Genomic DNA, 24,547 nt, shown 5'->3' with positions numbered 1-24,547 from the left:
TCGTGTGCGTATCTTGTTCACCAGCACCTTTTCGCCTTGTGATTTTAGCACTCGCTGATGAGCCCTCGGTAATCAATTACTCACTGGTAGTTGTAAATTGGTAACTTTTCAGTTCTATCATTCTTTCAATAATTATTTGCTGCCATTATTCTGTAAAGAAGAGTCTTTTCTCCTCACTACCACTCCCTCGACTATGCTCTCAAAGTTTTAAATAGTTAATATCAACAAACTGTCTATAAAAATGGTTTTCAAGGTTTAAACTTAAGCTTCTTCCAAGTAATTTAAGATGCTCATCCTTCATATGAGGAAACGTTTCCTGAAAGGACTAGTATGGGAACTAAGGCTTCAGGGGTTTTTCAGGTTAATGCTGAAAATCACAAATAAATTTCTTTTCCCCTTGCTTCCAAAGACAGATTTTGACATAGGTTTGGGCTGAAATAACTGACAAAAATAAAATGTGTACTTATATATTACACTTAATCAAGCAGAGACAAATAGATGGAAATTATCTGAAGATAGTGTTGAAAAATCCTGGCTAAGAACTAAGAAGTCTATTCATAGATGTGTACATGTACAAGCAACTTTAAAATGTCACATTTGAAGAATTCCTAAAATATACTGTTAAAGGGAATTAGAGACTCACACACTTTTAGGCTCCAGAATTTTACTAGAGATTCTTAAAATATTCTTATGTGACTTCAATCTGGAAATGACAGGTATGAGGCAGAGTGTACTGGGCTCGGCTTGCCAAACAGAAATTTAGAGTAAAAGTTGGAATCTTGATTTTAACCTCAAAAACTTATTTGCAATATCGCAATATTGACGTAGCTGATATACTCGAGAATGAAGCAAAAATTGCAAAAAAAAAAAAGGGGGTGTGTGATTTATTACCATTATCTCCCCTAGAGAGAGGTTTATTTTCTGAACTGCAGCAGTAGACAGTATTTGTACCTATTAATCATTCTAGATTGTGATGTAAGAATTTAAAAAGAATTTTACATGTTACCTTATGTGAAACTGATTGTATCTATCATCACCAGATGGTTTTTTAATAGCAACTGCTAACTTCTTCCATCCTTCTTGAGGATCAATAAAATCTGAAAGCTTTCTAATTAGTCCAAGATTGAGGCAGCGCACATATGTTGATGCTGTTATGGGTTTGTTCATCTTTTATTCCTAAAATACGGAAAATTCTCATTAAAATTTTACAGTAGCTTTAGCGATGACATCTGTAAGCTTATACATCACACTTTGCTCTAACTTATGAAATGTTAGGAACTCATTACACCATAATAAAGGAACACTCCAAAGCCAGGTAGTTGCTATTTTCGTCTTTCTCCATCTCTAAATATCAATAAAAAAAACTACAGGATTATTTTTTTTCTGGCACTAACATTTTCCAAGTGAAATTTACACAAGGGAGCAAAAAGTTTACTTTTTCAGAAAAATTCATGTAAACATATTCAGGAATCAAATCTATTACGAAAAAAGTTTTCAATTTAAAATATTTTTCTCAGTCCGTATTTATTTACTATTAAACATTTATACAACACTCTTTGGTGGAAGTAAAAAATGTCTTGAAATAATTTGCACAGCATTCAAAGATATGGTCTATCCACTGACTTTTTTATTTATTTATTTATTTATTTATTTATTTATTTATTTATGGCTGTGTTGGGTCTTCGTTTCTGTGCGAGGGCTTTCTCTAGTTGTGGCAAGTGGGGGCCACTCTTCATCGCGGTGCGCGGGCCTCTCACTATCGCGGCCTCTCTTGTTGCGGAGCACAGGCTCCAGACGCGCAGGCTCAGTAGCTGTGGCTCACGGGCCTAGTTGCTCCGCGGCATGCGGGATCCTCCCAGACCAGGGCTCGAACCCGTGTCCCCTGCATTGGAAGGCAGATTCTCAACCACTGCGCCACCAGGGAAGCCCCTATCCACTGACTTTTTACATAACATGTTCTTCCTTGGTGCAGCCACAATTTCTGAGTCCATCAGATCTGCCTGATCACAGTTCATTCCCTACTGAGGCAAACCCTGTGGTTTACCACCTAACTACTCTCTAGACAGAACTTTTATTTCCTCAGTCCCCCTTTTCTTCTGCTACTCCACCCTAGAGAGCTGTAGCCGGGGATAAATCTCACAGTTTTACTTGTACACCAGCGCTGCTGAATACAGCTGTGGAGAACTAGGTAACTGAGCAGACTGGTATGAATACAAATTTAGGGGACCCTTTTCCATTGGGCCTTCAACACTGCTGTTAGTCCTTTCACTTGTCTTTGCTCATCCTCCTTGGTGACTATTTCCCACCTTTAGGTCTGTCCACGTGCTTTTATTTGATCTCCATCTCCCTCATTCTCAGCAGGTGGTCACCTTTGCTTCTAATTAATCAAAACAAATAGATTTAGATATTCTTCTGTCAATTACTCTCCTGCTCCCCTACATATTTCTATTTTTAAAGTGTAATATAACTAATTTTTGGAATGAAGAATAGATTCATGTGGTATGAAATTCAGACGTTACAGAAGAGTAAGAAGCAAAAAGTCTCCCTGTGTCTTGTGCCTCTTATATTAGCATTCTCTTCTCTTTGGCTTTCTTTGACCACAGCTAGGTAGGTCCATCTACTCTCAACTTAATTATCTTTCATCACTGCACAATATATTTGTAATCATATATTTATTTGTTTAGTTGTTTACTAATGGTCTCCCCCATTAGACTACAATCTCCATGAATTCAGGGTCTATGCTCATTTTATTCACTAATATGTAACTAATTACTAGCGCTTTGTAGATATTGGTGTTGTTAAGGGTTAGGAATGAATGAATTTCTTGCCCAGTACCATGCTAGGTGGTTTATATATTTCACTTAATCCTCACAGTGACCAAGGCCGTTTTATCATCTCTATTTCACAAAGGTCGTAAGTGAAAGAGCTAGGTCTTGAACCATATCTGACTCCAAAATTCATGTCGTATGTCCCTGTTTCTCTAACTCAATGCATTGTTCATGTCATTCTCTTTTCTAGAAAGACCAGTCCTTTCATTCATTCATAAACTCAATAAACATATATGTCAGGCTCTGTGCTAAGTGATGGGAGCTACAGAGAAGAGAAAAATCTCTGTTTTCAAGCTCCTCAGTCTAGCAGGGGGTGCAAACAATTGCAATGAGAATAAATGTTACAAGAAGTGTGAGCAGAGTGTTAACGGGGCCCAGAGAAGGAGCATCAAGGGAGGCAGTCTGAAGGAGGTATGCCAAGACAGATTTGGGCGGGTCAGAGGTTGGAAGGATGAGTGAAAAGCAATGGGGATAAACCCAAAAAGAAATTCCAGGCAGCAGGAATAGCATGGGAGAGCATGGGTTAGGCTAAGGCAGGTAGTTTGTTAGGGCTGGACCACAGGACGTATGTCATTAAAAGATGAGATTGGAGAGGTAGGCAGGACCAAGTTATCACGTGCCTTATATTCTATGACAAGGGGTTTAAACTTTATACTAAAAGTTACAGGGGAGCCAATGCAGGATTTTAAGGAAAGGTGGTATGTGATCTTATGTGGCTAAGTGGATTCCTCTGGCTGAAACACTGAAGGAATGTGTATTAAGGCAAAGAGAACAGTTTGAAAATTTTACAATAATCTAGAAATGAAAGCCTGAAGAAAGAAGTATACAGTTAGGTAATGGGGAAGAAAAAACTCCAAAGGTTTAGGAGGCCAAATCAAAGTAATTTCAGGATATTAGAGGGAAAGGAGACGGAGGGAAACAAAGAAGCTGATTCCTGGCTTTTTCAGCTTGGGTAATTATGTAGATGATAGAGGAAATAATGTGTTCAGTCCTGGACATGTTAAATGTTAAATATCTACCTCTGGCACCACCTAGGGGAGTTGGCACTAAGTAGCTAAATATATGGTCTGGAGCTTAGGAGACAGGTTCAGGTAAAGAATACTCATATATTCATACATGAATAGTTGGTTGAAACAACAAGAAATATGAGCCTGCCTATCAGGAATATATAGAATGTGAAGGAACGAAGGGAAAAAAAGAAACTTTTAAAAGTACTGATGAGTCGTGGAGGTAAGAAGGGAACCACGACAGTAGAATACCAGAGATTTCTAGAATTGGCCATAGGTTGGTATAAAAGACCAAAAGAGGTCGAATAAATACTGATGGGTAACCAGAAGGTCTTTGGGTGACTTAAGAACAGTTTTAGTGGAGCGATGAGTGCATGGTACAAATGCATTTTCCAGGAAGCCTGGCTATGAAGGGAAGGAGAAAGGAAGAAAGGAAGAAAAAAAAAAAGAAAGAAAAGGAGCAGCTCTCAAACTATGTACACTTTACACTCTTAAAAATTGCTGGGGACTCCAAAGAGCTTTTGTTTATGTTGGTTATATTACCAATATTTACCATATTAGAAACTGACACTGAGAAATTGAAAAATTACTTATTAATTCATTTAAAATAATAATAAATGTACTACATGTTAGCATACATAATATATTTTAATAAAAACTCTATTTCCCCCCAAAATATGAGTGAAATTTTTTTACAGTTTTGCAAATCTCTTTAATTTTTAGCTTAATAGAAGACAGCTGGATTCTAATATCTGCTTCTGCATTCAATCTGCGGCAACATAACATTTTGCTTAATGTATATGAAGAAAATCCAGGTTCACACAGACATATAGTCGGAAAGGGAGCAGTATTTTAACAGCCATTTCACAAAGTAGTATTTTTCTTTGACGCTATACTAAAACTTGATAAGTGACAATTTCCTGAAAGTTAGCTGCAGTGCGGAATCTGAAACTGTATCAGTGAACTTTGTCACATTAAAATCCATTGCACTCTGAATGAATCTTTTACCCATACCTGATTTCGATCTTACGAACCTCTTGAAAGAGACTCAGAGACCCCAACCACCCTCTGAGAACTGCTGGTTTAAGGTTTAAGACAAAACTTGGTTGAAGATATGAAACGGATAGTAAACAAAGGTGAAGGGGTCAACGTTGAATAGAAGAAAACCTCTTCTTCTGAATCTAACAGGAGGGAAGCAGAGATTTGGATACAGAAATATTTGAAGCAAGAGGAAGAATTCCTATACAATGTTATTTTCTCTGTGAAGCAGGAGGTGAGGTCATCCAGGGCTAGGTTAAGAATCGCTCAAGCACCTTGAGGGCCACCTGGTAAATGCCTACTATTCCTTCAAGCTCAACACAAAAGGCACTATTGGCTTTTCCTGATAGTCATCTCTTTTGCTCCAAACTGTCACCTGGTTATTCTTCTATTATAACAATTATCATATTTTATTACTTATTGGTCTGCCTTCTCTCCTAGATGGTGTGCTCTCCTGGGCAGGGACCCAACCAAATTCAGCTTTAGCAGCTACTCAGAATATTTGTGCTGAATGACAGAAGGCTGATTTTTTAAATTAAGAAATCACATCTACCTATAGATTTTACAGTTGCTACATTCACACCACTTTTTCTTATTTACTTATATTTCTCTCCATTGTTAAGAAGTACAATGTGATTGACAAAGCTAGTAAAGGTAGAACTGCTTAGTAATCCTAAAAGCTAGAGCTAAAATACAAAGAATTGAGAATAAGAGCAGTCTATCTGAAGACCAGGGATAAATTCTGTAACTCTCCTGCATCCAGATTTCTAACAAAGGTGATAGCGTAGGGATGACAGAAAAGGAAGGCCTTCTAACAACTCCTCCATATATTTAAGTCTGGAAGTTCTAAACTTCAGAATTTAAAATGTTACTTAAAACATACATCCATATATCACCTCCAACACGTATTTGGAAGAGCATACAGCAAAATTTTAACCGCGGTTATCTCTTGATGGTGATTTATATGGTGGTTTTGTTTTCATTTACTTTTCTGCATTTTCTATAATGAAAATAAATGAGGGCTTCCCTGGTGGCGCAGTGGTTGAGAATCTGCCTGCTAATGCAGGGGACACGGGTTCAAGCCCTGGCCTGGGAAGATCCCACATGCCGCGTAGCAACTGGGCCCGTGAGCCACAACTACTGAGCCTGCGCGTCTGGAGCCTGTGCTCCGCAACAAGAGAGGCCGCGATAGTGAGAGGCCCGCGCACCGCGATGAAGAGTGGCCCCCACTTGCCACAACTAGAGAAAGCCCTCGCACAGAAACGAAGGCACAACACAGCCAAAAATAAATACATAAATAAATAAATTTAAAAAAAGAAAATAAATGATTTGTGCAGAAAAAATTAAAAAGTGTTACCTCTTTCAAAGTATTCAAGATTTTACTTTAGTACACTTAGGATTAATAGAAGTGGAACAGGATTACTGCTTACAAATAAATAAATAAATAAATTCATGACTATTTTCTCATACCATTAGTTCTCATGGTAAAGAAAAACCATTCATATTTTCACACTAGACAACTCAGCCAAGAATACGAGGTAAGGTGATCATTGAGAAATAATACTAAAACGAGTATCTGCTTGTGGAACCCAGTGCCTTCCCACCTGCATGCACGTTCTCAAAGTACAGTTCAAAATAGAAATTCAAAAAATTCTTATGAAATGCATTAATAAAGTTTTAAGATTGTGCTTCACTAACAGTCTGGTCAGAAGAAGAGAGTGTAGAGGGGTGGATGGAAGATGCACTTTGAGGTTGCCTGGGCCTGGGTTCTAATGTAGCTCTTCCACAAGCCAACTGTGACCAGGGTCAATAACTCAGTTTCTCTGGACTTTGGTTTCTTCATCTGAAAAACAGAGATGGTCTTACCTAAGAGTTGCTGTATAGATATAAAATTAACAAACGCCTAATCCTATCAATAATAAGTGATCAAAGAAAATGTAGCAATGACTATTGTATGGCAGAAGTTATTCTTATGTCACATTAAAAAAAAATAAATGTGCAGAATTGTATTTAAGCTCAATTTTCAGAATAGCAGTGACTGAAAGAGTAGAACTAAGAGGTCTGAGAACATAGCTAAGCTTTTCATGGTGTTATTTTATCAAGCATAGTATCTTTAAAATGCTTATAACCTTCCTAAAATACATCATCTACGCATGCTTTCTTAAGCAAAATATTCTAGATATTTCTGGACAACTCAATATCATCATTATGAACAAAAGCTCATGATACCTTCTAGACCTAATAAATTATATAGGGCTGCCCTTCTTAAACAGGATATGTGCTGGTATTCCATAAATTAAACATCACATACCATTCTCAAACATTGATTTATCTCAATGGCAAGTATTTAAACATTTTGGATATATTTTTTAAAAGCCAAAATATTATACATTCATCAAATATTTACTGAGTTTCTATTTTGTGCTGGATATTGATCCAGGTCCCTGGAGATAAAGCATAAGTAAGAAAAAAAAAAACTGAATTCATGGAGCTTATATTCTAATAGAGAAAGACAGGTAATAAGCATTTGCTTTATAGTACATTAGATGGTGCCAAGTGGAATGGAAAAAAATAAACTGAGAAAGGGTTTTAATTTTAAATAGAGTAGTCAAAGTAGCCCTCAATAAGGTGCCGTTTCATTAAACGTTTGAAGGAATGAGAAAGCTAGCCACTGGGATATCTGTGGGAAAGGTTTCTGGGCAAAAGAAATCGTAAATGCAAGGGTCTGGAGTGGGTCCACTGAAAAACAGCAAGGAGACAGTAAGACTGGAGAAGAGCGAGCAGGAAAGTAGAATAGATGAGAGAGGTAATGGGGCCAGGTCCCCTCGGGCCCTAGAGCCTTTGGATTGACTTTATCTTCTGCGGGAGATGAAAAGACAGTGGAGGTTTTGAGAAGAGGAGAGACACACTCTATACTCATGTCTTAAAAGGACACCGGGGACTGCTGCTGAGAATAAAGGATATTTAAGTATGGGCAGAGAAGCAGGAAGAGACCAATTAGGTCAGTACATCAATAATCCAGGTGGGAGGTGCTGGAGGCTTGGATCGGAGAGGTAGCAAAGAAGGTAGAAGTCCTAGGACGATGGATATTTTCTGAGGTAAAGCACACAGGATCCTGTGTGCTGATGTGAAGGGTGAGAAGATGGCACCTTTACTGAGGTGGAGAAGCCTGTGGCAGGAGCGAGTTTAGCCTGGAAGCTCAGGAGCTCTGTTTGGACAGGTCGGAAGCAAACTTCAAATGAATGTTTAGTGTGCACACAGAAGAAGTAAGGAAATCTGAACTTTCTGACAGATCTCTTCAAGGATTACCCCCAGAAAGCGAAAGGGCAATTCTGAATATTCTCCGCTTAGGGCTCCTCGGGCAGACACGTTTTTGAGGCACTAAGAGAGCCATCTGTTCCCATTCTAAATGGCTAAAATGCTTTCTGAGGTCTGCTTTTCATCCCTTCGTTCCCCCTCTTGTTTCCAGGCTGTCTGTACACTTTTCCCATCTGATAAGATACTGACAACCCCGCTCCACTTTCTAAGTTCCTGGAAGCCTGACAAACAAGCTAATTAGAATCTTGGCGGGGGGGTGGTTCGGAATGCTTTCCAAGCGGCGAGCACTCCGCCGGGTGCTGGTCTTACTTCCTGGTTCTCAGGAAAAGATATTTCATTTCGTAAACGGGTTCTCGGAACACACCGCCCGGGAGTCGAGAAATCCCAGGCGCTGTCTGACGGAGCCACCAGGTGACGTCTCTTCTCGCCCCACGGTCCTCCACAGGTCCCACTAACTTTCTGACCCCCAGGGACCCACCCACGTCCTCATCCTGGAGCAATTGCTGCCCACGCAACCTACTTCCTCTCTACCTTTTCTCACTTGGCCTGAAGATATGGCGATTTTCCTTCCGAACCGTCCCTCCACAACCCTGGGGCAGAGGGGCCGAGGCCGGGACGCGGACCTCGGACACCTCGCGGAGAAGGTGGCGCGCACGGCCGGAATCCTTTACCTGCCCAGGCGCGGGGAGCGGGGGGCGGGCGGGGCGCCGCGGGGCTGAGCCAGCGGTCAAGGAACCCGGGCCCTAGGAACGGCTGGGGCAGGCCCAACCCGTCAGGCCCCGACCAGGCCCACCCCGTCCCCACCCCCGTCCCGCCCTCTTCCTCTTTGTGCCTCCAGGCGGCTCCACAGCGTGAGAAATTCCAGGTCTCTTTTAAAGCTCTTCTTTAAGTGGTGGGAGCCTGGCCCTTTAAATAGTCCGTGTCGGAGGCTATTTTAAGGCTTCCGGTCATGCGCACAGCGTAGTGCAGAGGAATTCCTTCACCTGGTCATGAGGTAGGCCGGGTTGAGTTTCTTGCGCCAAGTGGGGCTTGTGTATGGGGCGATGACAAGATAGGCTTTGGGACCCTGACCCTTTGTCCCCAAGAGGAGGGCGACTTGAGCTAGTATCGCGCCTTGGGGTAGGCGGGGCTGGGGGAGGAGAAGAAGCCAGTGGAGCTGCTGGCTGTGTTCGGGGTGCTTTTGAATGCGCCTGAAGGCTACGCAGCAGGGGACGTTAGTCCTGCTGGTTGGTGGCAGAAGTAGGAAGTAGGAGTGAGTTAGGCGGAGCAACGGCAGTGGAAGGAACTGGAGGCGCTGCTGGCCTCCTTTTTTTTAACACTCTCCCAGACTCTGCCCTTAGCCAGCACTTCCCCAGCCTCGGGTCAGCCAGACTACCCTCTCTCTCTCTCCGCCCCGCAAGCTCTTCAACGCACCTGCTGCCTGGGAACCTTGCACGTGTGTGCTTTACTCCACGTGGGTTCCTTGGCGGCCTTACAGCACGGTTCCACTCTTACTGAGATGCTTGGTTGTAATAATTCCCTCATCACTGTATTCTCCTCAAGTTGTTCTCTCTGTGCCACTAGCTTAGAATGTCTTCATATCTTCTTACTTTTACTGGGTAAAGGCTTAGAATGTCTTCATATCTTCTTCCTTTTACTGGGTAAAGAGTAGGTCATTATTCTTTCCAAGGCCAATCCAGCAGCTGAGCTCTTGATCACGTCTCATTGCTTTCCAACTCTTCTAACTCTTCATCAGATTCATGTTGCTCAGTGCTATCAGTCATCTTACTAAAACATCTTTTTGGATTGTGTCATTTTCCTATTCAAACACCTCCAGTGGCCATCCATTGACCACTCAGTGGATTCTAAGTCCCTGACAAGGTGTTCAGCATCTTACCTTGTTCGGCACTAATCCAGCTGTATTTTCCAGAACTGTGCTAGAAAACACTTTCTCCTACTGCTCTGTATCTGGGCTCTTCAGTTTTCTCTAACACATTGCATATGTTGTTTGTGCATCACTTATGATAGGTCTTTGCCTCATTTCTGTCTCCTGAACTGTTTTGAAGACTTGGCCACTTCTTGTATTATGCCTTTACTGATGATTCTAGGCAAAAGTGATTCCTTCTTTCTTCCTTTTCACTCTTACAGCTCTTTATTTGTACTAGCTGTTTCGTTGATTCAACAATCAGTATTATGTGCCTACTATGTGCTTGACACTGTTCTAATTGTGAGATAATCAGTGAATAAGGCTGACAGGGTTCTTGTTCTCATGGAGCAAACATTCTAGTTGGGGGAGTTATACAATAAATAGTGAAGAAAATTATTAGACAGAAATGCTATGCAGAAAATTAAATAGGATTTTGTGAAAAATAGTGGCTTGCTGGTTCCTCTGGATCATTGGTCAAGGAAGACCTCTTTGAGGATGTTACTGAGGAAGTACTGATTTAATCAACAGGAACAGTTGGCGCAAAGGAACTGAAGAAGGCCAGTGAAGCTGGAGTATAGTGGATAATGGGAAAAAGGTACAAGATAAATTTGGAGAATAGACAGAGTCCAGGATCTTAGAAGTCTTCGGAAGCCAGGGTAAGTAATTTGGATTTTATTATAAATGTGATTAGAGGGTTTAAAAAGGGGTTGTGGTATGATTTAATATACCTTTTAAGTCATCATTCTGGCTACTCTGTGGAGAATGGACTATAGTGGACTAGTAATAGAAGCAGAGATTAGAGACCTTCACAGTGTATAAGAATTTCTGGAATGGAAGTCCTAAAGTAGAGGTGACGAGAGGACAGCAGGAATAATCAGAGAGCCGGATGCTTAAAGGTGATGCAACTTTTGGTGATGAGAAAGTCAAAGCTATGACCGAGATGAAGTGGAAATGGTGTGAGGTTGAGATTGAGGAACTGAGGGACTGATGTTAAATGGATGATCCATATGGATGGTCATGGAGGTCATGCTGGATAGTAGATTTTAAGCCAGGTATTAAAGTCATCAGTGAATGAAGAAGAATTGTCCTGGGACCAGAGAGAGTATGGCAGCAAATAGTACAGCCTGACGGCATGAACTTCAAAGGAAATGGGATTTGGGGAGGTAGAGGAGGAAGAAATGGTTTGGAAGTAGCAGTGGCAAACATAGAAAATATTTACAACCTCCAGATCCCAAGGTGGGTATGAAAGGAAAAATAGCCTTCACATGAGAGGACTACAGAAAAAGCAGCTTGGGGAAAATAGCCAGATTTCATTAGGGCAAGAAACTGGGTAGACTGTGCAGGAAATAAAGGAATGAGGGAAAATAAATATATCCTATATATTCCCTAGGAATTTAGGATATAGAGAATTTGCTGTGATTTCTGCATGACATAATAGAAAGGATGGTGTGGAGGTGGTTTTCTAAATTGGTTCAGATTAGTAGAATACACTGTAGAAATGGGGTGAAGGTCCAGATGATGATGAATTTCCTGGAGAGTGTGGTTAACACAAAAGATGGAGTAGTACTGGTCCCCTGAGCATTTTATTTTTCCTGAATCTCCATCTGGTAGCCATGGGTTGTGTGAAGAATGAGTGAAGTTGGCTTCAAGAAGGTTTGTAAAGGTTTTTTTCTTTCTGATGCCAGAGAGAGATGGTTGGAATTTTCCTCTGGGTCAGCCGCAAAAGTTTGTATCTGTAAAAGTTTATATCTGGCTTTCAAGAAGGTTTAAGGTCCAGGGTTAATTTAAGCCTACCTAGAAACCTAATCACATTGCAAGTTGGTTTTAGAACTTCATTTATCTATCAATTTGGACTATTTCTTCCTGTCTTCTCCTCATCCCTTCTTCCATCCCTATCTCTTCATATATAAATATCTAGCTACAGATTCTCTGGAATTAGCTGGAGATCTTAGTTTTCAGGGATGGAGTTCAGACAAATCATTGTAAACAGGCGTATGTTCTAGTCTCTTCTTTGTAGGCCTACAGATGGTATTTTAAAAGTGAACTTGAAACTTAACCCACTTTAATCCTGGAATTTTAATAGATGGAAGCCTGGAGTAGGTGAAGAGTCAAGTTGCAAATCACCAGATATCTCAGTATAAGAGAGTCAAAATACACATGATATATAGAAATAGATTAGTAATGTCTTTTAAGGGGACTCAGGATTGGAAGGGAGGGGGAGAAGGAGAATTAAATAAATCCTTCAAACCTATTTCTTTTTTTGTTATCCAGAATTTTTCTTTCTGGTAATTGACCACCTCTTTGTTTCTTTTATAGGCATTGTTATTTAAGAATGGAAGAGGATACAGATTTTAGAATCAGGTTTAGTTCTTTGTGTTTCATTACGGATCACGTTGGATTTCATGGCACCATAAAAAGCTCACCAAGTGACTTTGTTGTTATTGAGATTGATGAACAGGGACAGTTAGTTAATAAAGCCAGTGATGAAGCTATTTACAAGGTTAATAAAATACTACCTGGGCCAAATAATTTGGCTAAAAAAACAAAACTGGATCCTCAAAATTTATCCTTTGAAGAGAGAAGCAATCAAGAAGTCAATACTTTGGCTGGGTGCTCTGGTGATGACCAAAATTATGAGCCTGGTTCAGAAAAGGAAGATACTATCAAAGATGGAACTTCCAAAGGTGAAGAAGAAAACATTGATGTATTAGGATCCTTGTTAGATGAAAAAACTAATGAATTACTGAATCAGTTTGCCTGTGATATAAAAGAGAAGTGGAATTCTAAAACTGAACTAATTGGACCATCTCCTGAATTCTCATTAGGCAGAATCCTTGACAAAAACCAGAGGGCTATTTTGCATAGTGCTATTAGGCAGAAATTTCCTTTTTTAATAACTGTAGGGAAAAACAGTGAAATTGTTGTGAAACCAAATCTTGAGTATAAAGAACTCTGTCACTTGGTATCTGAAGAAGAAGCATTTGACTTTTTTAAATATTTAGATGCAAAGAAAGAAAATTCCAAATTTACCTTTAAACCTGATATAAACAAAGATCACAGAAAGGCTGTCCACCATTTTATCAACAAAAAGTTTGGAAATCTTGTGGAAACCAAATCTTTTCCTGAACCGAATTATAGTGCTGATAATCCAAATGTAGTGATAACAGTAAGATTTCGGGAAAAAGCACACAAGCACAGGAAAAGATCTCTTCTTGAATGCCAGGAAAGAAAAGTTATATACACAGGTAATTTAATACATCATTATTATTTTCTTAGATAAATTTAGTTAAAGTTGCGTGAAAGCTGCATAATTTCAAATGAATTAAATAGCCTTGTCCAGAGGGATATTGGAAACAATATATGGGTCCTTTTTTTTAATGGAAGAGAAAGTCTTTCAAAATACACTGGTTCTAAAAATTAACCTTATTGATGAAAGTGTCGTTAACACAGATATTTATATTTAACGTAGTCACAAATGTATAAAGTTGAAGCAGTTACTTTGCATTTAAGTAAGTCTTATGGGGATGAATCTTGATTTCGTATTTTGAGAGTTATCTTAATTAAAATTAAGTATTTGGAGAGAAGTAGAATATGTTTGCTGTGCTTGGGGAAGTGAATACCTTGTAATCTAAAACAGCTGGACTTCACTGCCCAAGGTAGGGAACCTGCAAACTTACAGGGAGTTCCTTCGTTTGGCTGTCAGTCTTTTAGAGAAGAGATTCTCAGATTTTAGCATGCGTTATAATCACCAAAAGGGCTTGTTGAGAGAGATCTCTGAGCCCTATTCTCAGAGTTTCTGATTTAGAATGTTTGGGGTAGGTCTTTCACAAATTCCCAGGTGATCCTTTTTCTGCTGGTCTGGGGACCACATTTTGAGAATCACTGTCTTAGGGAATATATTCACTTTCTAGGATGGAGTGGAACTGATGAAATCTCACTCTACAAGTTTGGCTGACCAGGTTTAACTGCCCTGTATCCTACGTGAAGGATGGCAAGTGTTTCAGATGGTCCTGTTCTATAAGTAAAGAGCACAGCATTTAAAATAAAAACAGCAACTCAGATTTGCACAAATGTGTGTGGCACAGAAACAAGGTTGTACTATGTAGGGAACTCTGTGATGTAAGTGAAAAGAGTTTGGACCTTGGAGCTATGTGGGTTTTATTTTACGTTATGACTTTAGTTCATAGAAAGATTTATGAACTTTTTAATATCTTTAGGACTTAGTTTCCATAAATGTAAAACTGGAAAGAATAATACCATGGGCAAGTTACTTAACAATTCATAACTTTTGATTGTACTTTAAAAATGGGGTAGTAGTAAAGCCTAATTCACAATGATACTCTAAGGGTTAGATGCAATAATGAATGCAAATGTTTAGTATGTAATCGTTTTTCAAATGTCAGTGTCTTCTGTCTTTGAAATTTGTCCAGTTGTGTGACTTACCTTTTCCATGAAAAAGCTGCTAGTATAGGAGTTGACACATGAGGCATGCAATAAATGTTAACAGATAAATCTATTTTGAAGGAAAAGCAAAACTAGTTTTACACGTGGGGAGAGAATTGCTGATCAGTGATTTAAGCAGGTATAGATTTTGTACTACTTGAAATTCTAACAGTATTTGAATTAATGAACCAAAAAATTGTGGAAACTTTTATATATTAGTTTAAATTAGTTTTACAAAAACTATGAATAATTGGAGAGACATGTTCAAGGGAGGAATTGATGGTTCACCAGAGGATAGTATGAAGATACTGGGATACCTATAAGTACAAGAACAAAGAAAAAGACAAAGATAAACTTTGCCTATCCCAGATTTTGCTTAGGCCAGCCTTTTGTAAGAACAAAAATAGTTCATATGAAAAAATTCCTTAATAAGTAGACCTACCTAAAAAATAGAAAACCTAAAAAAAACTTTTATTTTTATTTTTAATTGTTATAAAATATACATAACATAAACTTTACCATTTTAACCATGTTTAAGTGTACAGTTTAATGGCATTAGGTACATTCACATTGTTGTACAACTATCACTGCCATCCATCTCCAGACTCTTTTCATCTCCTCAGACTGAAACTCTATGTCTGTTAGACATAACTCTCTATTCCCTTCTCCCCTAGCCACCGACCACCATCATTCTGCTTTCTGTCTCTGAATTTGACTACTCTAGGTATCTCATATAAGTGGAATCATACAACATTTGTCCTTTTGTGATTGGCTTATTTCACTTAGCTTATGGTTTATAAGGTTTACCTGTGTTGTGTGTGTGTGTTAGAATTTCTTTACTTTTTAAGGCTGAATAGTATTCTGTTGTATGTATATATACATCTTGTTATTTTGTTTATCCATTCATCTGCCGGTGGACACAGTTGCTTCCATCTTTTGGCTATTGTGAATAATGCGGCTATGAACATGGCTATATTGGTTTAAGTTCCTGTTTTCAGTTCTTTTGGGTATATACCCAGAAATGGAATTGCTGGATCATAAGGTAATTCTATGTTTAATTTTTTGAGGTAGTGCTATACTGTTTTCTTAGACACTTTTTTGAAGAAGGAATTGTATGAAAAATTTAAGCGTCTAATGACATTTTCATTTTAGGTATTGCATTTCTCAGCTCTAGAAGTTTTATTTGGTTCTTTCTTAGGTCCTCAATTTCTTGTTGTGTTCATGTTTTCCTATAATCTTTGAGCCTATTTTTTTTTAAATTTTATTTATTTATTTATTTTTGGCTACGTTGCATCTTTGTTGCTGCGCACGGGCTTTCTCTAGTTGCTGCGAGCGGGGGCTACTCTTCCTTGCAGTGCGTGGACTTCTCATTGCGGTGGCTTCTCTTGTTGCGGAGCACGGGCTCTAGGCACGTGGGCTTCAGTAGTTGTGGCACGTGGGCTCAGTAGTTGTGGCTCACGGGCTCTAGAGTGCAGTTTGAGCCTATTTTTAATGGGTCTTTAAAAATATTTGTCTGCTAATTTCATCTCTGTTGTTTCTGGGTCTGTTTCTATTGACTGACTTTTATTTGGTTCATGGGTCATATTTTCCTGCTTCTTTGCATGTCCAATACTATTTTCTGGAGTTTGAACATTGTGTTATCTTGTTGAGTGTCTGGATTTTGTTGTCTTGTTTTAGAGAGTGTTGAACATGCTCTAGCAGGTAGGAAGTAGTTTGCAGATCCATCTGAGGCTTCATCTTGAATTTTATTAACGGAGGTCTAGAGTAGGCTTTACGCTAGTGCTGTCATATAGCTCTACTATGTATTTAAGGAGCCTATCCACACTGGACCTGATAGAGATGAAAACTACTAGAATTTGAACTGATGTTTTACTGGGATGAGTCTTTGGAGCATTGGGAAAGAACGAGTATATTTTGAATGGGGGTGAGACATAAAGTATTAGAGCCAGAAGATAGATTCTCAGCATCTGAGAAGACTCTCAGTGGCTGGTGTGATGAATGGAACATGACAGAAGTGATGGTGTGTGATGTTTAAGGCTAGGTCATAAAAGGTATTGCACTTTTTGCACACAGTTCTTGGATTGCTCACTCTGGGGTAAGCTAGCTACCTGACTTTAAGGATATTAAAGCAGCTCTTTGGAGAGGAACTGAGGCCTTCCGCCAGTAGCCAGTACCAACTTGCCAGCCATGTGAGTGAGCGATCCCCTTGGAAATGGATCCTCCAACTCCTATCAGGAGTTTTGAATAACTGCAACCCTAGCCACATTGTGCTGCAACCTCCTGAGAGAGCCTGAACTAGAACCACCAAACCACGGTGCTCTTGAATTCCTGGTCCAGAGAAGTTCTGAGAGATAAGTTAACATTGTAAGCCAGTAGGGTTTGGGGCAACTTGTTACACAACACTAGATAAATGATATGTAACATTTAATTCTAGGCATGCAGATTACTAATCAGCAAGGAACTCAAGGGATCACCTATGCAGATTTCTGGAACACGTTCTCTTACTCTGCCCTATGAATTCCAGCCCACTGGACCTTCTTGAACTCCAGCCTCAGCAAGACCACTGTGCTCTACTTGGATTCCTCTTCCCTGGCCCAGAAAGTACCTCTAGTTAGAAAACCATGTATTTTAAGACTCACCTCATTTGTTTTGCTTTTCCTTTTGTATCACAGTTCTGTGATGCCTTTAGTCCGGGGTCCAAAGACAGGTGTTTCATATGTTTTGTCTAGTTTTCTATTTGTTTACAGTGGGAGTTCAAGGCTGGTACCAATTATTCCAACATGGTGCTAGAAGTGGAAGTCTCTAAAATTGAATTTTAAAATTTAGCATAGTTGATTTTCTTTTTCAATACTTCATCTATTCCAAGTAATTAAGAAAATGTTATAAATCTTATAAATTAAACATAAATTTGGTGATGTTTACATTTTCTTATATGTGCCAGTATTATTTACTAACTTAATGAGATTTCAATGTAAAAAAGACAAGTTTAAATCAATTAGACATTTTTAATTGGAATTACTTGAGTTTCATTACCTTAAACATTCCAAGTGCGTAAGACATTCATTAACACAGATACTAAAAACCATGAATTTGATCATCTTAAATATTTCTATTCTAAATTCTATATCTTCATGGATAAAATATACTTATGCACTAAGGCTAATCAGCAACAAACTGATACAATCTCAAACAATTTGGAGGCTCCTTCTCAGATGGCTGAGCTTGCCTAATGACCTGTGAGTGACATGCCTAGATTGTCAGGGACAGATTTGACACATTGAACTCTAGTTATCAAACACATGTACTTTAAAACTTTAAGTGTTGCTCTCCTAGCCTTCTTACTTTATATAATACACTTTCTTGGTCTGTTTTTCACAGTTTGTACCTCCTAGACAGTCTGCTGCAACACTTTTAAGTTATTTAATTCGTGTCTGTCTAATTCCATAGATTTGGTATATTTGAAAGACTACTATATTTTTTCACATTATTACTAATTGATTCTCAAATGTTTGGTTCCAGAACTAGTATAGCTCTTATAAATTATTGTGAACCCCAAACAGCTCCTGTTTATGTGGTAATTATATTTAACCTATTAGCAATTTAAAATGAATTTTAAAAGATATGAATTTATTTAAAATAATCTATTTTATTTATCGATGAAGGTGGTCAAAAGGTACAAACTCCCAGTGATAAAATAAATAAGTCCTGGGATATAATGTACAGCATGGTGACTACAGTTAATAATACTGTGTTGTATATTTGAAAGTTGCTAAAGGAGTAGATCTTAAAAGTTCTCATCACATGGAAAAAATTTTTGTAGTGATCATTTCACAATATGTACAAATACTGAAGCATTATTGCTGATTTTAAAAACTTTTTAAATGCATGTTTTTCTTCATATTTTTGAGACTTGCTATTTTCATGTTTTTCGAGGTTATTTATAGAGAGATCTAAAGAACATACAGATCTTTCCCTTTCTTTTAAACAGCATGGTTTCTAAAGTGTAGATATTACAAGCTTTTGTTTAGCTATTTCATATGTTCAGAGATAGATAGATAGATAGGTAAATTTCACATCCTTCTACTTCCTGAGTCACATGTACGTTAAATGTTCATTTTTCTTAGAGCACTCCTCAGAGAGACCCATGTAGCTGCTGATGATAGTTACAAGAGGTGAACAAAATAGAAATTATTCTGCAGAAAACTTTGAATTTCCTTTTCATGATTTGAGGGAAAAGGGCAGTACTTTGAAGCATCTTATATGTATATGGTGAACTGAGGATTGAGGTATTTTGTTACTGTCAATGTTGGCAGGTTATATAGGCCAACAAGTTAGGGGGCTTTTTTGGTGGCCGTTACTGCGCTCGTTCCTTCTACCTCTTCTGCAACCTCGCTCCTACCCTCTCATCTAGTAGACATTTGAAGCAGCTACCACGAAGCAAGTATGGTTTTATGTACTGGTTTGCTGGCCTGGGACTCCCAGTCCGTGGGGTGCACAAACTTAAAGAGATAAATTATAACACGGTGTTCAGTGTCACAATATAGATAACGACAGCTAGTGGAGACATGCAGATTTAAGTAATTCCTGTAAAGTTCATTTATTCATTCATTCAATAAATACTTGAATACTTACTATGTGTTAGGCTGAAGATATGATGGTCAATAAGACAAACGTGATTGCTGCTTTGCGAGCATTCAGCCTTGAGAACCTGGAAAGAATTTGAGGGGCTCAGAACCGCTGTGGCCGTTGGGTCTTGAAGCTTGAATAGAAGTATGGCAAATAGTAAATGGAGGGAGCACATGAAGACTTTAGTCCATCCAAGGATTGTGAGGAGTTCTCTGTGTTAGGATTATAGGTTATATGAATGGGAGTGACACATGCGGAGACTGGAAGGGTAGATTAGGGCCAATGTGACTGGGGCCAGCATGAACGTCAGATCAGGGAATTTGGATTTTTTTTTTTCTGTAAGCATTTAATAAGCCCACTAGCATTTTAAAAATGAGCGCTGAAATCCATGAGGTTTTGTATTTTACTGGTTGTATTTTGATTAAAAAGTACTCATTATTTAAATTAGTGATTTGATTCATTATAATGATCTGTCAGTCTGCTAAGAATGTAATTGATGTATATGTTAGCTGCTTTTTTTGTAATCGGGGATTGTTTTTTTTTCAGCCTTTACCCTTCGAAAAGAAAATCTGGAAATGTTTGAAGCAGTTGGTTTTTTAGCTATCAAACTTGGAGTGATTCCTTCGGATTTTAGTTATGCAGGACTTAAAGACAAGAAAGCCATCACTTATCAAGCAATGGTTGTTAGAAAAGTGACACCAGAGAGGTAATAAGATGTTACTTTAAAGGACAGACTTTATTTTCTTATTGCATCAAAAACTCAGAATGATACTGGGAGCATATTAACCTCCCTATCAATAGTAATTTACTACAGGCTTACTCAGCAACATATTCTGCATTAATAGTGTAATTTGTTTTGTTGAACAAAACAAAACTCTATTTAGAAACAAAACTCTATTGAACAACAAAACAAAACTCTATTTAAAAGATAATACATGTTTATTTAGAAGATAGTACATGTATTATTTAAAAGATAATACGTGTATTTAGAAGAAATACATGTTTATTATAGAGGATTTAGAAAATAGAAAGAAGAATAAAAAAGAAATTAAAAGTCACTAAAAATTCTCTTACTCAGAAATAACCACAAAAACATTTTGATCCATTTCCTTCCAGTCTTTTTTCAAATACTATGCTACATACAGATGCTACAAAGCCATTTTTTACATATGTGAAAATCTCACTGTATGTGTAATTTATATTTTACTTATAAAAATAATTAATATTCTTAATGAAAATTTATGTCATGAAATATTTCAGAGTCATGTTCATTATACAGACTAATTTATTTAACAGTCCTCTGTTTTGGGACATAGAAATTTGTTCCAAGTTTTCACTGTAAATACTACTGTGATTAATATGATTGTACTTAAATCTGTGCCTTGTGGATACTTTCCTCAAGATAAAGTTAAGAAAGTTGAATCATTGAACCAGAATTCTGTCTAACTTGATATAATATTGATATATTAATCTTTAGTCATCAAATGTTTAAGTATTCACTATTTGCAGGTAGATGTTTCTAAGTTCATATATGTGGGACAAAAAAAATTGTTTATGATTTTGTCTTTGTGGTCAAGAAGTGCAGTATAGTAAGAGAGAATGACTTTAGATGTTAAAAGGTATTTAGATGTTAAAAATTAGTTTTTAACCATCAAAGACAAAACAAGTTATTAGTTTCTAGGAGGAGCAGGTACTTTGATTTGGCTTATGGGTAGGGGATTTTAATTACCCATCAACTAACAGTAAGATTTTAGCAGATGCAGAAAATCTGAAGATAGTTTAGAGGGGCAGTAAGCTAAAAAGTCTGCCTAATAAAGCAGATAGTTCCTGTAAGGACTACAGAAAATATGATGTAAAGAAGAATTTACATCAGTTCTTACAGGATCTTAAAAGTTAGGCTAAGACAATTGAAATCTATTATTTAGATGTTGGTGAAAAATTGAAAATTTGAATAAGGAAGTGTTCAGAGCAGAATTTTAGGAAAATCCTTTGGCACTAGTGGTTTTTTGGTAACACTGGAGAAAGAGAGACTGAGGGGGAAAGGAGCAAAGTCTAAGAACAGGAAGAGCAGAGAACAGTTTAGAGGTTCTATCTCTTGAACTAAGAAGTCAGAAAGCTACATAGATAGAGTAGTAGCATTAGGAATATGTGTTCCAGTTCTTAAAATAACTCTTAATATAATCCTATGATAAAGGGTTTTTAGTGTACATTTGTTGAAATAAATGAAAGATGTGTTTTTGAAATAGTCCCCCCAATTTTTGTTTTAGTATTCTGATATAAGTGGTTGTCTGCCAACTGTCATTTAAACTTTATTTAAACTAATTTTTTGACATTTTTAACATAATTTTTTAATGTTTAAGCATTTAAACTAATTTTTTAAATGTAAGATTTAACTGAGTCTATATGATTTATCATTTATAGGTTGAAAAATGTTGAAAAAGAAATTGAAAAGAAAAGAATGAATGTGTTTAATATTCGGTCTGTAGATGATTCCCTTAGACTCGGTCAGCTCAAAGGAAATCACTTTGATATTGTCATCAGAAATTTAAAAAATCAAATAAATGATTCTGCAAACCTGAGAGAGAGAATTTTGGAGGCAGTAGAAAATGTTAAGGTAAGAAAACTGCACTTTAAAAAAAAATTAATTAATTAACTTATTTTTGGCTTAGTTGGGTCTTAGTTGCTGTACGCAGGATCTTTCATTGCGGCATGTGGGCTTCTCTCTAGTTGTGGCGCGTGGGCTCTAGAGTGCGTGGGCTCTCTAGTTGTGGTGAGCGGGCTCAGTTGCCCCGCAGCAGGTGGGATCTTAGTTCCCCAACCAGGGATCAAACCCGTGTCCCCTGCATTGGAAGGCGATTCTTAACCCCTGGACTATCAAGGATGTCCCAAAACTGCACTTTAAAATAGAGTTTATAGGAAAATCTTTATAGTCCCTCCCTTTACATTGAGATAAGAAGGGAAATTTTTCTTTTTCTTTTGTACCTTTTCTTTTTATTGCATGTATAATTATTTTTAAAAATGATAATTAGGGCCATTTGACTTATTTTTTTATTTTTCTTCTTAGTACACATTTTTGTATTGAAAAAACACAACTTTAGTGTAATAAAAAAAAATTGTATAGTGTTCCTCAGTGTGGGGGTAAAAACTATCTGTATAAAAAGACAGATTTTTTTTTTTTTTTTTTTTTTTTTTTTTAGTATCTGCCATATAGAGTAGTATTTCAGGCAAAGAGATTAATTTTGGGGGAAACTTTGTCTAGTAAATATTGTCAGAAATCTTTGGCAAATAGTTTTTATATTACTTTTTAGAATATTTTTTCTTTTCAATCTAATTTTGAATTTTGTTTCACTGTATACAAATGATAAATCATATACATTTTGTCTTACAGTAAAAAATTACTTACCATAAGTTTTTCAATGACATTTGCCAAGCATCTAAATATGCACATACAACCATAGCCTTCATTCTGATCATGTAGGCTATGGGTTCAGCAAACTTTTTTCTGTAAAGGGCCAGATAATAAATATTTGTGGTTTTGTAGGCATATGGTCTCTGTTGCAGGTACTCTACTGCTGTTGTGTGGAAGCATCCATGGACAATATGTAAATGAATGAGTATGGCCATGTTCTAATAAAACCTTGTTTACAGAAACAGGTGTTGGGCCAGATTTGACTTGTGGACCAGTTAATAGCTTGCCAACTCCTGATCTAGACCCATAATTCTCAACCTGGGGTGCTTTTAAAAAATTTCAGCAGTCTGTCTCTTCTCCCAAACCAATTAAATAAGAACATTTGGGGATGCAGCTTAGGCATTAGCATTTAAAAAAAAACTCCCTAAGTGATTCTTCCCTACAGCTAACACTGAGAAACACAGATCTAAGTTTCTGACCACAGAGACCTTTTTACACAATTTTATGCCTCTCCAGCAGGAAAACAAACAAACAGAAATCAGGTTTTAATCAATGTCATGCCTAACAGGAAAATATCTTCCAACTAAAGATTTTTAAAATCTTTAAAATATACAGGCATTCCCTGATTATATACTCTTTATATGGTTGTTTTTTCCTTTTCTTCTAGACCTACCTAAGATTCTTTTTTTTTTTTTTCCCCTGATAAACTATTAAAAAGATATCCCTTAGAAAAGGGAGTGGGGTTTTCCGAACTCTGATAGCATTTATTGCCAGACTTTCATTTGGTATTTATGCATATACATTTTAAAATTCCCACTAGGAATAATCTTAGATTTAGCCAACTTTCCTTTAGTTCTCATGATAAGGGTAAGGAAGTTGAGAATTCCTGAAAATAAGAAGTTTTTGGAGTTTTGTTTTAAAGGGTTATAAACCTTTTGTTATATAACCAACCCTAAGTAATTTGGAGGGGTACTTAAAACTCTTCTGGTGTTTGTAGGATATTGTCTAATGTTATTTTTCCAAATTTGAAATAATTAAAAGTATTTAACTGTGAGATTTAATGCAGGGAGTACTTATTCTATCTGCAGTTGATCTTTGTGGCATGAGGTCAGGACACAGTTCCTTGTGTACCATGCTGATTACAAATTATCTTAGCATCTTTTATTGAACAGTCCTGGAGTTGGTGCTTGATAATCATTGTTGAATGAATATATATTCCCCCATAAAGTGAGTGTAGAGAACTCTTTTGTCTTTCAAGAAACCATCTGGGCCTGGGGTTTGCTTTGTGAGAACATGTTTAACCACTGACCAATGTCTTTAATGGTTGCAGTGGTAAATTACAATTTTCTAATCCTGCTGAAGTGACGCCATGCCATTGCTTTGGCCCAGGCTTTCAGAAACTGAGATAATCGAAAAACCAACCATTATATATAAAGAAGCCAACACTTGCTGGGTTTGAAAATAAATCTGCTTTGTATTTCAAGCATCTCCAGACAGCAGAAGTCTCAAAATCAGAAAAAGCTTGAGGGCAAAGTGCAGATCCAGTAATAGGTAACCAGTACATCCCAGTTTTCCCAGAACTTTCATGAGTTTAGCACCAAGAGTCCCACATTCTAGAAAACTCTTCAGTAATGTGAATGAAAAGCTGACATATTTTTAAAGATTTTTCACTTATTTTCTTTTTTTAAATTTATTATTTATTTATTATTTATTTTTGGCTGTGTTGGGTCTTCGTTTCTGTGCTAGGGCTTTCTCTAGTTGCGGCAAGCGGGGGCCACTCTTCATCGCGATGCGTGGGCCTCTCACTATCGTGGTCTCTCTTGTTGCGGAGCACAGGCTCCAGACGCGCAGGCTCAGTAGTTGTGGCTCACGGGCCTAGTTGCTGCGCGGCATGTGGGATCTTCCCAGACCAGGGCTCGAACCCGTGTCCCCTGCATTGGCAGGCAGATTCTCAACCACTGCGCCACCAGGG

General features: G+C 37.8%; 2 protein-coding genes across 17 annotated transcripts in view; one reads left to right on the top strand and one right to left on the bottom strand.

Annotated features, from left to right (window-relative positions):
• Positions 1-9,348, bottom strand: part of IRAK4 (interleukin 1 receptor associated kinase 4) — a 32,175-nt gene extending 22,827 nt beyond the window's left edge. For 2 of the 6 annotated variants that reach the window (XR_009505347.1, XM_059935696.1), the window contains exons 1-3: positions 8,863-9,347; positions 6,572-6,716; positions 1,007-1,176 (exon numbers count right to left, since the gene is read on the bottom strand). Coding sequence is in view for 5 of the 6 variants with exons in the window: in XM_059935696.1 (XP_059791679.1) it covers positions 1,007-1,167 (161 nt within the window). In the remaining variant the exon portion in view is untranslated. The other 4 variants (XM_059935700.1, XM_059935697.1, XM_059935698.1 and 1 more) reach the window with 4 other exon arrangements.
• Positions 8,549-24,547, top strand: part of PUS7L (pseudouridine synthase 7 like) — a 40,157-nt gene continuing 24,158 nt past the window's right edge. For 8 of the 11 annotated variants that reach the window (XM_059935692.1, XM_059935695.1, XM_059935694.1 and 5 more), the window contains exons 1-5: positions 8,857-9,185; positions 10,626-10,753; positions 12,414-13,342; positions 19,713-19,872; positions 21,588-21,780. In XM_059935692.1, the coding sequence (XP_059791675.1) occupies positions 12,430-13,342; positions 19,713-19,872; positions 21,588-21,780 (1,266 nt within the window). In that variant the 5' untranslated portion in view covers positions 8,857-9,185; positions 10,626-10,753; positions 12,414-12,429. Of the gene's footprint in view, positions 8,603-8,653; positions 8,836-8,856; positions 9,186-9,533; positions 9,553-10,625; positions 10,754-12,413; positions 13,343-19,712; positions 19,873-21,587; positions 21,781-24,547 lie in introns of those variants that run through there. The other 3 variants (XM_059935685.1, XM_059935686.1, XM_059935687.1) reach the window with 3 other exon arrangements.

This window comes from Balaenoptera ricei, chromosome 10 (assembly GCF_028023285.1).
Source record: "Balaenoptera ricei isolate mBalRic1 chromosome 10, mBalRic1.hap2, whole genome shotgun sequence".
Classification (NCBI taxonomy): Eukaryota; Metazoa; Chordata; class Mammalia; order Artiodactyla; family Balaenopteridae; genus Balaenoptera; species Balaenoptera ricei.
The sequence above is the reverse complement of the archived record's forward strand: the minus strand, read 5'-3'. Positions and strand labels throughout refer to the sequence as shown.